Raw genomic sequence first — 12,703 nt, 5'->3', positions numbered from 1 at the left:
TATCCCACGCGGCAAAAATTGCATTTTAAAATTTTTCTTTATTTTTGGAATTTTTATTTTTGACTTTAGTTTTCAATAGCCGCCATAGATTTTCGATGGGGCTTGCGTCAGGACTGTGTGGGGGCGTTTTCAGCAATTTCGGCACATTATATAAGAGCGATTCGCGAACAATTAACGCCGCATCGTTCGGGTCATTATCTTCTGATAATAACAAACCCTTGACATGTTAATTTTTTCAGCAGAGACTCTCAAATTTTCCCTTAATCTATTGACATAAACATGTTTATCCGTTATTCCGTCGATGAAGTGCCATTTTCCGGTACCGCCGCCCGACATACATCACCACAACTTCACAGATTGTCCACCGTGTTTAACAGCCGCAACGATGTTTTTTATTTTCGGTTTTTTCCATACAATTTGTTTTCCATTCGATCCAAAAAAGTTCAATTTGGTTTCGTCATAAAAAGTAACTGAGTTCCACCAAAATCCAGTGGCTTATTAATGTACTCCTGAGCAAAATTTGCTTGATTCTATTTACTTTAGACATGTATGGTTTCTTCCGAGCTACTCGTCCATTATAATCATTTTTTCTAAGTATCGCCAAGCACCGTTTTTGTGGATACTGATTGTCCAATCGTTGAGGTCGCCTCCACGGTCAGTTTGGTAACACTTTGTTGGGGTCCTGTCTAATTTGACGCACAAGGAAACATTCTTCATTAGCACTAAGAATTTTTTTCCGCCTCGCCCGGTATAATTCCTGAAACGTTCCTTCGTGTTGAATTTTTTTTTTCTGAATTGCGGAGTGCGTTCTGCCTACAATCGTATCTATTTCTCGCATATTCTTTCCTTATGAAAAAAGTTTATCAATTATTTTCTATTCAGATTCGCTAGTTTCACTTCGCTCAGTTTTCCTTTTGAAAATTCTTATTCGGCTTCTGACAACTGTGTGGAAATTGAATTGCTCCTGGGAATAAATACAAATTGTTTACCACCAACATTCCGATAAATTTTTTGCCGTTCTTTAATTTTTTGTTGTTTGGTTATACGCGATCAGTTTTATGTGAGAATATTCAAGAATGTCTAAATTATCTTGCCCTATTGACTCCGATATATTATCTTTATTTTCTTCTTTATCTGAAACATTGATGTTTTCAATAAAAATAATAGTTGCTTTGATTCACTTGGCGAAAATATTTGTTATGAAGAAAAGAATGAGAAACAATTTATAGCGAATGATCGTGTACGCTCCATTTTGTGATTAACTGTACATCGAGCAAGAGTATCTTTTTTTCTTAGGCGCGTTGAAAATCTAATAAGCCACATAACGGTTAATGCCCCAAGACCGTAAAAATATAGGGACAAAGAAGCGGCGAGAAGCCTCCCCGTCGCCTCCCCGAAGATGTAAAAAAAAATGTTAGAACCTGTCTTATTAACGTTGGTATTACACACAGGTGACTCAGAAATAATGAAAATTCATCAAGTGGAAGGAAAGTTATTTAAAAAATATATATATATTGTTGCCATAAAATTTTGAAGAGCACAGTGCCGTGAGGGGGGGGGGGGACAAGTTCTTGAAAATCAATTTCGAAGCACGAGTACAATCTTTTGCCGAGAACTTTTCATTTCCGGGATATTCGCCGCATTTTCGCAAACGCCCGGTATAAGAGTGTGGCATATACTTAAGTCAGTAAATTTAATTTAAAAACAAGAAAGCTGAGCCGCCTATGGAGTATGGATAAGTGAATATTAAAGGATCCCTTTATGCATGTTCTCTCTCTCTCTCTCTCCCCACCTTTATTGTTTTAAAATGTCGGCCTAGACGAAAACGCTGATTCTGCTTTTTTCGCGTGGACGTGAGCTTTTGTCGTCGCTTTCGGATAATATTCAAGTTCTATGTAGGTAGTGGCCGTCAGCGTGTATTGCGATAATTAACGGAAGCTCCTTTTCTTCATGTTCAAAGTTAGTGTTAAATTTCAATTTTTCCTACACTTCATCAATCCGGTCATTAATCAGTTCACATCATGAGCAATCCCGAGGACGGTATGGCAACTTCAACGTGAGTCCCCCAATTTAGGTCAAGTTTGGTTTATGGCCTCACGTGGTTATCATCCGAGACCAAACCTCGCGAACAGAAAATGGCTCCATAGAGGGCGATCTGCGATGCGATGGACGCTGATCCCGGAACTTTCTTCATTGTTGACACGTTGGCTTCTGAAAATGTGTTAAAAATATGTGACTAACTGTATCTCAGCAATGTCTTGGAATGCCAAGTGGTTGACTGGAATGAAAAACTGCGAATCGAAATTTGCTGTAAAACTGACAGGACTCAATTGTAAGTTACACTATGGTAATAACCTTTTTAAGGATGATCCGCCCCTAAGCCAGCCAACCTTTATTTGGTCGTTCCAAGTTGACGCATTGCTGAGTTGCAGAGTTTTATTTCAATTTTCCTGGAGCCAGCATCTCAACACCTGTAGGCAGCACAAAATCAGTTTGTTGTTTTTCGAGGTCCTCTTCATGCACCCCTTCGGCAGTTATTGCGTCGCGAATCGCCCTGTATAGTGAGTTAAACGGTCCACCATCTTCTCCAAAACGTATAACAATAGAGCAGCTGCTCGTACCACGTCGATCTTCTTGATCGGTTCCTTTTTCTTTGCCATTCGATAATGTAAAATCAAATTTTATCTGATTAAAGCGAGACGAGCCATATGCCTCACAGATCTAATAGAAATGCGCCTTCTTTAATGTTTGCCAAGTAAATACTGTCACTAAATTTATTGGCCTTTCCCATAGCTCAGTGTAATCGTTTCAGCAAGCCCCTTTATATCTTTCACAAGCTAAACTTAATCTGAATAAAAGTCCTCTTTATGTAACACCATCAGTTTAGATACAGAACCCCACTTCGTTCAGTTCACGAACAGGAATATTTCCGCTCACCTGCTTATTGTTGATAGGCGACATTTTGCGTAACCTTCTTCCGTCCTCTCCGTTTTCAGGAGTCCTACACATGACTTAATTAGGCAATTAATTGATTGGTGACGTCGATTTTATGACGTTTTCGCGTTCGATTTCCGATTTACTTGCATGACGAAGAAAGTCTGAGTCGTAGGAATCTCGATTTTTATCATAACATTTTGCAGTTAATTATCGCGCAATTGCTTATTAGGTGTCCAATTTACGTTTTCATGTTGCTTTCAATAATTATGCAGTTTATTATGGTAATATGTGCATTGGGAATTCGAGTTTTTTTGATGCAGGGCCGGATCCACGGGTTTCACCGGGCGAGGAATTTGCCAACAACAGCGCAACTAACTGGGACTTGTGTATATTTAAAAAAAAACGCTTCTTCTCGAAGTGGCGGGCTCGCGGCCCGGTCCGGTCCTGTTTTAATTTCTAGATAACATTTTAATAATGCTTGTTTAATTAATTTAATGAAAGTGAACGGTTCAGGTCTGCCGTAGGTTAGCATCAACTCGACTAATTATAAATCGTGATTTTGGTTAACTTACGTAGGCATCATATCGGAGCTGTTTAGCAGATGTTGAAGTTTTTGACAGTGTAGATGACTAATTATACTGATTCCTTCTGAAACGTATACAGGGTGTTCCAGAAAATGTGCGCAACGTCCAGTAAATGAAAAGTCTCAAACGATCGTACTCATCCTTATAAATTGATTTTCAAAAACTTAGCCCTGCGGAAATGCAGCTTTTCAAAATTTGAGGGCAAAAATGCTTTTTTCTAAATAACTTTTCTTCCATTTGATGAAATTCAATGAATGTTGAGTCGTCCGTGTATAATACCAATGCTAATAAAATGGGCTTTAACATGTTTTTTGCATTTTCGGGGAAGCCACCCTCAACTTCTTCACACCTAAACTTTTAGGATCTTGAATTTTTTTTAACCGTTTTGTGGGTTATTTCAATTTCCGGCACATCGAAGAAAAAAAGGTACCCTTGGCCGATGTACGTAAACCGAACCGTTTTCTAGAAAAATGCCATTTTGTCAAAGGGTGTATTTTTTTAGGAAAGTAATGGAATCTTGTGCCAAAACTGTTTTCAAAACAATTTCTAATTGGTCCATTCACATTGCCAATGCGGTTGGATGGATTACATTATTCAGATTTCTTTCAAACTCACTACATGCTTTATTAGAGAAAGCTCCTCTTGGAACCCGTGGCAAAGGGTGGTTCGTGCATGATGGTGCTCCTCCGCATTTCAATGTCGAAGTGCAGAAGTATTTAGACGATGTTTTTCCGAACTGGCGGATGGGTGGTGGAGGTCTTGTTGGTTGACCGACTCGTTTCCAGACCTACACCCTTTGGACTTTTACTTATGGGGACATTTAAAAAGTTTAATATATACTACTTTAGTGGAGATCACAGGAAAATTATTGGAAAGAGCACATTTTCAATATTATCAAATAACAAAATAACGTTCGGGTATTATAGAGAGTGCAACGGTCTTCCATACGTCGAGCTCAAGAATGTGTGAGAATTAATGTCACTCATAATAAATCATCGTGAAAATTCAACTTTGTTGTTTGTAAAATTTGATTTTTGTAAAATACTCCCTTTGATAAAATGATGTTTTTCTGAAAAACGGCTCTGTTTACGTACAGCAACTAAGAGTTCTTTTTTTCTTCTTAGGTGTGCCGGAAATTTAATAAATCCCACAACGGTTTAAAAAATCCAAGATCTTAAAAGTTTAGTGATAAATAAGTTGAGAATAGCTTCCTCGCTGCCTCCCTAAAGATATAGAAAAGAATTGTAGGTCATATCTTATTAACCTTGGCATTATACACAGGTGACCTAAAGTTCATCAAATTTCATCTACTGAGAGAAAAGTTATTTAGAAAATACCATTTTCGCCATCAAATTTTGACAAACTGTATTTTGGCAAGGGTAAGTTGTTGAAAATCAATTTATAAAAGTAAGTATAATTTTTTGACGAAAACTTTTCATTTTCGGGAAATTGCCCACATTTTTCGGAACTCCTGTGTATTGTCGTTAAAGCGTGACGCTTTGTCTGATTCTCATAAATAAATGCAGTTCATGATAATGCGATGGCAAAAATGTCACAAAAATCTACATAAAATCAGAATAGTCAATGTTCAATGAGTTGTCTAAGGACTGAAAACAGCTTGCACATTTTGAAAAAGGCTTTCTTCAAGTATTATGTCGTTGCGTAATTTTTATCGTATATTTGAGGGAAGTCGAAATTTCCATAACTTTCAATAGAATTTTAATTAGGCATCAACAAATTATCCATTATAATCAGTACTTTATCTTCACTTAGTGGACAGCTTATCGATACCGGCCAAAAAAAAAATATTTTTTTTTGCTGAAGAATGTTGTCCACGCATTATCGACATTATCCCAGTACAAAAATTTTTCTATCTTAGAAGTTTCGTGGCGACAAAAACAAATGGTAGTCTAATGGCCCCAGATCTGAAGGGTAAGGTGGATAAGAAAGAACTTCATGGCCTAGTTGGTCTAGTTTCTGCATGACCTTAAGTGCGCTTTGAGGTCGGATCTTGTCACCTTGAACCAGAACACCTTTGTTATTGGCCAATGCTGGTCGTGTTTCCATAATTTTTGAATCTAATCATAACAATTGATCACAGTAAACACCAGCGGTAGTACTTTGACCATGTGGCAAAAGTTGATAATGTACGAGGGTGCATCAAATATGAATCGGAATTTCTCTCGTGTGACTAGTAGAACGTTGGGAGGGAGCTCGTTCGCCTAGGGATAATAGGTAAGGTCATCACAAGACGACGTCCACTCTGCTTGGTCTCTGAAGACCACATTTTTAGTCGACATCACCATGAGTGAGCACGAAGTACACCCTCAGGTTACGCAGCGCATTGTTATAAAATTTCTTACAGATGAAGGTGTAAAACCTGTATAAAAAAAACGAAGTATACGAATGGAATAGGAAATTTCTGGAAGGGCAAGAAACGGTTGAGAAAGAGCCCCATGCTCGTCGCCCGCGGACCAGCGTGTCTTTTAGAATTTCAAAGGGTGCTTACATATTGACTTTTTCCATGAACGTCGCACAGTTAACGCAATCTACTACTGCCAGCTACTAGCTGAAACGAAGCTGGCACATCGCCAGAAAAGACGACAATTATCGGTCATAAACGCGATTCTGCTTCACGACAATTCCCACCCTCGCACACCCAACCTGACTAGGGAAAAGTTGGAAGAAATTCACTGGCCGACATTGGAACATCCTCCTTGCAGTCCGGACTTATCCCCATGCGATTAGCACATGTCTGGCTCGTTGAAAGAGGCCCTGGGAGGAGTAAGTTTCGATAACGACGCAGCTATTGAGGGCTTTGTGCGCCATTAGTTGCAAGCACACCCCGCTTCTTTCTACGATAACGGCATTAAGAAACTTCCAACACTATGCGAAAAATATATTCTTAAATCGGAAAATTACGTAGAATATTAGCATGCACTTTTCACTTTTCGATCTTGTTCCAATATATTTTTAAAAAATATTTCCGTTTCATGTTTCTTTCACCCTCGTATAAGTCTTTTTCTGTCCCACAAGATAGGGAGCGTTCGTTTTTGTCGCTCTATACTGGGTGTAGGGACTGCCGGCTCCTTTTAATTTGGAAAACATATGGCCTTTTTTCTAACTGGTTTATCATATGTAATCCATTTTTCGTCTTCAGTAACTAACCGGTCCGAAAGAGGTTCAAATTTATTCCATGCTAGCAATACAGTACACGTAGTGATACGGGTTGCCAGATTGGCTTCGTGTAATTCATGTTTTACCCAACATTTAAGTTTTCGAACGTGCTCTAATGTCTTTACATGTCGATATATTGTGGTATGATCATAGCCCATTTTGCCCTCTATCCCAGGCTGGTTATAAATGGGTCTTAAATTATTATGGCCTTTACAGCATCGTCATTAAAGTTAAAAGCGTCTGCCGGCGTGAAGTTCATCTGTGAGGTTAAATTTTCCGGCTCGAAATTTTGCGAACGACCTTTGACCAGTCCTAACGTCTACAATGGTCTCCCTTGAAGTGCTGCAAACAAATTTTCATGGCCATAGTTGTATTATTGCCCTTTTAAGCCCTCAAATCTCAAAACATACTGAATAAACTTTGAAGATCACGTGGTCTTAGAGAGACGACTCGACTCATTATTCAATCAAAAGAGTAGCGCCGTTCTAAGGTAATCGAATAAAATTTGTTGCACATCAAAAATTACCATACGACAGAAATTATGCAACAACGTAATAGTTACGATTAATAAATATGGTACTGATGGATATATTTGTTTTGCAGAAATAAATGCAATAATGAAAAGAAGCGTAGGGAGCAGGAAAACACATACGTAGAGGAATTGGCCGAACTGATATCTGCCAATTTCGGGGACATGAGCTCGCTGTCCGTAAAGCCGGACAAGTGCGCCATTCTCCAGGAAACCGTCAACCAGATTCGCAGGATCAAGCAGCAAGAAGCGGCCAACCAGCAGACCGCCGATCCGGTGCAGCAGGGCGAGGTGTCGTCCTCTCGGCCCACGATACTGTCCAACGAGGTTTATGGGCCTTTACTCTTGGAAGCGTTGGACGGGTTTTTGTTTGTGATCAATAGCGAGGGGAAGGTAAGGAATTTCTTCAAGTAAACTTTTGGGACTTCATGGTATTTATACATAGGTAGAACACGTGACCGACAACGTCTCCAAATACATCAAGTACTCAAAAGATGATATAATAGGCAAGAGCATCTACAATTTTATGCACCTTGGGGACCACACCAAGTTCCATTCCAACCTCCTGCCCATGACCATCGAGTGGGGCAGCGATCAACCATCGCCCACTCGATCCAAATCTCTAGATGTTCGATTATTAATCAAGCAGGAAGATTATCAAAACGAGACCGTAGAGGAGAAGAACCAGAGGATACCCTGTTACGAGCTTATGCACATAGCATCCACGCAGCTGCGAGAACACTTGTCAGTGTCAGAGGAGGACGGGAGTGATAGCGGTCCTTGTCTGCTCTGCGTCGCAAATCGAATTTCGCAACGTGATAAGGCCGCGATATTTTTCGAACAATTTACCACAAGACTGGACACTTCAGGTAAAATTATCTGCGTGTCGGGGGTGTCCGACCTGGTGTCTCAGGCGGTGTTTAAAGACTGTAAAGGACGGTTTTTGCGTGACTTGGTGCCTGCGCAGGACGTTCAAAAAGTGACTGCGCATCTCAAGGAAGTGCTTAGTTCAGGAACATCACTTAGCGCGTTTTATCGCATCCAAGTCACCCCTGAAAAGTTACTGACAGTGCAGACAAAATCAAAATTGTTTAAAGCGAACCCTAACGGGAGTACTGATAGTGAGATCCGAGGTGACATTATTATGTCGACACATTCGATAATTGGGTAAGTAAAGAAAGAGTTTTAGGGAAAAAGAATTTGTTCTATAAGGTTATTGTTTTATAGGGATAACGACACTCTAGACCCGGGTGGGGGAATTGGAGGACCGTTGATGACGAGCATAGTCAACGGAACGGGAAATGCGTCGCGTAACGGGCCTTTGACCATCGACGGGGCTCCTCCCTCCTCTTCAGCGTCCACGGCTACTATGATCCAATCAAGCTCCTCCGGCGGGCCGTTCACCCAGGAATTTCTGGACAACGATTTTCCTCCCAACGATATTCAGCTTCATCTCGATTTTCCCACCACCACGTGGGATTTGGAGCCTCCTACATGGTCGGATGCGGGGCGGCCGAGTTCGAGGCAGAGTATCACGCCTGTGTCCACACCAACGCCTCGGTAAGCACAGTCTCACGTCCCCTATGCGAATGACGTATTACATTAATGCAGCGAATCAGAAATTTTTCTAAACAAGGCTTTAGAGTAATTTCCTTTTGGATGACTGACTTCGACATAAAATTTGTTAGTCCAACTCAGCGGAGTTCAGAAAATGTCAAGGGGTACCGTAACATGACCTAACGTTGTTTAATTTATGGAGGATGTGTCTGCTAGTGCTGAGCAATGTTTCTTGAAAATATGGCGAACGCATCATTTGTCCGCACTTTTCTTTCTGATTCATTTTGCAATAACACTACAGTGCCATGTACTGTAAAGCTCGGTTTACTGGTCGCAAATAAGCAAAAAGTAAAGAGACTCATTCGGCAGTATGGTATAAATGCATTTACCATTTTTTTTCACTAAGTTCTATTCAAAACCTGTTTGTTCTCTTCTATCTAAGTTCTTATTATTGATTCGATTTTCCATGAATGCTTACGTGGCCCCGAGATGATACATAATTAACGAAAATTACAGAAATATCATGTGGTAATTGCAAGGGGCAGCAGTCCACAATATGCACCATACAGAAATATAATTGTTCCCTTATTTATTAATCCTTTTCCTCGCTATTATTAGCCGACTTGCTATACGGCAAATTGCGCCGTGTATTCATTCATAAATATAATTAATTATTTTTAAACCATAAAATTGATGTTACATTCGTTTCTTTTTCTTTTAGGCCCAGTGTCACCTGTCAAAACAGATTAATGTAATTCTTTTGAAATAGGTTTAAATACCTATATGTATCATTTACGAGACACATCGAATTTAATAACACACTTTTCCTATTAGGAAATAATCGATCGTTTTTTCGCATACCTAAATTTAAAACGTGAACTTGAGTAACATTTATTGTTACTGCCAATTTAATAATAATCTATTTCACGGTGTTTCACAAACGCGTTTACGCAAATCGTCACCGAAGTGTACCAGCGTTGCCTGATGACCCAGAAACGCCGTTCTTGTTTGATAAATTAAAATGGCCGCTTGATAATGAACTGAATTTAATTGTTTTTTTGTTGTTTTTTCAATGTCCCAGTTTATATTTGTCATAGTTAATTTGTGTTTATTTGGTTTATTGCGGTGTTTTGTTGTTTTCGTGCATGCTGAACGACACTACTTTAGCTAAAGCCTTGCATTGTTAAATTGATCGTTTATATCAGGAGAATCGATTAAGTTGTATGAAATCGCTCAAAAAAGAATTTGTACTTTTTGATTTCGTATTTTCCTCTAAACTTGTCATTTTCTCTGATTTGCAAAAAGGACTTAAATTTGCGACCCATCGCCTTTGCTTTAATTAATTTTGGTTGGATTTTTCGAGGCTGGGAAGATTTCGACAATTTTTTAATTTAAATCGACTAAAAAAACCGCTTGATGTAAACCGGACCAGTCCTGATATAAATGCAGTAAACAAAATGAGTTTCAAAACGCACTTGACCAGGAACTTTTTGATATAATATTTCAGTACGATTATTAATCGCCCCCTTTGTTAGTTCCAACGCGCACTTTGAAAACCAGTAAGTTAGACCATGAACTAGGCAACCTTGGGTTTTAGCTTTTAATACTGTAGAAAACCCAAACCCAAGATTCTTTAGTGTATGGTATAATGCTGAAGTTAACTAAAAATAGTCGCCATTAAGTTTTTCTGATAAAAATTGCTCATATCACATGTGCGTACTATATAATCAGGACATTATTTGCCTATTGACAAAGCATATCTTCGAACACCAAATCAGTTACATTGAAATAATTTTTTCTAATATTTAAGACGTTATTCGAAAAATTACTGATAAAACACGGTCAATTTCTAATTTTAACAATGTTTTAAACGTAATTTTTCCTCTTTAACACAATACAATGTTTAACTCCAGAAATTTACTGACTGCTCTCCTTAGGCCACCCAGTAACCCATCGTACAGCAACGCCCCCACGGTGGTTCAAAGCCCCATGCCACACTACTCAGCCCAGCAAAGTCCCGCTGCCAATCAAGCTCAGCAAAATCAAACCACCAATCCCTCCTTCATGACTTTTGGAATGATGGACGATTTTCCGGATCAGTCAGCATTTTCCATCGAAGATCAAAAGGATAACGTCAAGGGTTTAGAGGAACCGGTCACCCATCCGGAACCTCAAAGGTGAGGGGACCAATTCGAATTTTTTGCTTAGCCATTTTTAATAAGTACGGAAATTTATTTGACCAAATTGAGGACCCACATCCTTCATACGCGAATTGCAGGCTTTAATGGGCCTCCTCGTCACACCTTTGCATGATTCTTTTTGTCCGTAGGTTGAGATCTCTTTTGACCAATCCTCCAACTTCCACCGCGAACAGCAGTAGTGGCAACTCCACCACACCTCACCAGGATGACAACCGCGACCGCATCCTGAAAGAACTGTTGAATCAGCAGGACGACGACCAGACCGGCAGAATGGACAGCAGGAATTCACGGATGATGTTGAACAGGGGTCCTCTAGCAGAGCCTCCAAAAAGTACTGCCTCGTCGTCTAGCGGGAACGACATGCTTAGAAAGGTGAGTGTTTTAGGATTTTATAAACAAACAAGTGTCGACTATTTATTAACGTTGTATACAACAGTAGTTAACTCACACATTCTGATTGTTTGCTCAAACAGAGATCTGGGTTAGCGAAATGAGTGACGAGCGCGTATTTTTGGCAGAAGTGCTAATGGTTGCGTTTTGGCATCTTAAGCGAGTGTGTCCGGCAATACTTTCTTTTGGCAAACATATAACGTAGCTCGTCTGCAGACGTTGCCGATCGCCATTCTTTTCGTTGCACGTAGCAACAATAATGAAATTATTTTTTGAGACACCGGGAACGGTGTATTTTTGATTGGGAAGAACAGAGGGGAGCAAGAAATTTCATTGGCGTGACTTCCACTTAGCTGACGTCAGCCAGTTGGTTTAAATAATATTTTAAAACGACTTTTAGCATCAATAGCAATTTGATAAGATTTTATTAAAATTAAACATATTGCGAGCTTATCATTACAGATAAGTTGGTTAGTATAGGCAAGTAGGAGCTTTTTTCACGTTCGCAAGGTGGCAAACGTCACATTTGATATGAAAACTCCGGCACCGGCAAATGCCAACAATCGGCATTCGGCACACATCAACTAGTTCGAATAAGTTTAATTGTTAAATGCTTTGAAAAGTACTGCAATTACGTTTGGTAGGGGCCTTCTTATCTGAGATTTGGTTAGCCATGTGGCTGACAATTAAGGTCCTGTTAGGTTGAAATTGGAATCAAGCGGTTCGCTCTCGCCTCTATGAGCGGCGAAAGAGAAAAAAGTCACTGTGCTCTAATTTAGGATCAGACAGACAAATATCGGAAAGTAAAAAATGACCCCCCAACACACAGACACGACAGACTGACGTGACGTGCTTTGACATTGACCTTAATTCAGGTGTAAATATAAAATACGCATAAATATAATAAGACCATAGCGTGCCCGAAATCCTATGCTGCTTCTAAATTAAGAAGTAGTGAACTGTATTGAAAATTAATGTGCGAACAATGCAGAGGAAGGATGAATTAAGTAGACCCTGCTAATTTATAAATGCGTAAATAATAAAACGTTACAAATGATTTCTTAAACTCGCAAGAAACTTTGAATGAAACTTAACCCCCTGTATATTTTCGGTACATGTAAATACGTCTCAACTTCTCAGATTTTGTGAATGGCATAACTGAAAATCTATAACAATTCAGAAACTATGGAAGCTTGAACTGAATGGGGTATTAGGCGCCGTTAAGGACAAACGTCAAGAAGATGAAATGTAATTAATCACAACAATATAATTCATAAAAACTCAAAATGATGTTCGTAGAAGACACTATTGTGGGAGATGGCAATTTA

At 39.4% G+C, this 12,703-nt stretch overlaps 1 protein-coding gene across 9 annotated transcripts in view; it reads left to right on the top strand.

Moving 5' to 3' along the window:
• The window catches only part of LOC136342269 (nuclear receptor coactivator 2-like), a 166,259-nt gene that overhangs the window by 106,559 nt on the left and 46,997 nt on the right, over window positions 1-12,703 (top strand). For all 9 annotated transcript variants that reach the window (XM_066287895.1, XM_066287897.1, XM_066287889.1 and 6 more), the window contains 5 exons: window positions 7,302-7,620; window positions 7,673-8,394; window positions 8,455-8,787; window positions 10,722-10,961; window positions 11,114-11,357. In XM_066287895.1, the coding sequence (XP_066143992.1) occupies window positions 7,302-7,620; window positions 7,673-8,394; window positions 8,455-8,787; window positions 10,722-10,961; window positions 11,114-11,357 (1,858 nt within the window). The remainder of the gene's footprint in view (window positions 1-7,301; window positions 7,621-7,672; window positions 8,395-8,454; window positions 8,788-10,721; window positions 10,962-11,113; window positions 11,358-12,703) is intronic.

Source organism: Euwallacea fornicatus, chromosome 11 (genome assembly GCF_040115645.1).
Source record: "Euwallacea fornicatus isolate EFF26 chromosome 11, ASM4011564v1, whole genome shotgun sequence".
NCBI classification, from domain to species: Eukaryota; Metazoa; Arthropoda; class Insecta; order Coleoptera; family Curculionidae; genus Euwallacea; species Euwallacea fornicatus.
Note: the sequence above shows the minus strand (reverse complement) of the source record. Positions and strands in the feature narration are given on the sequence as shown.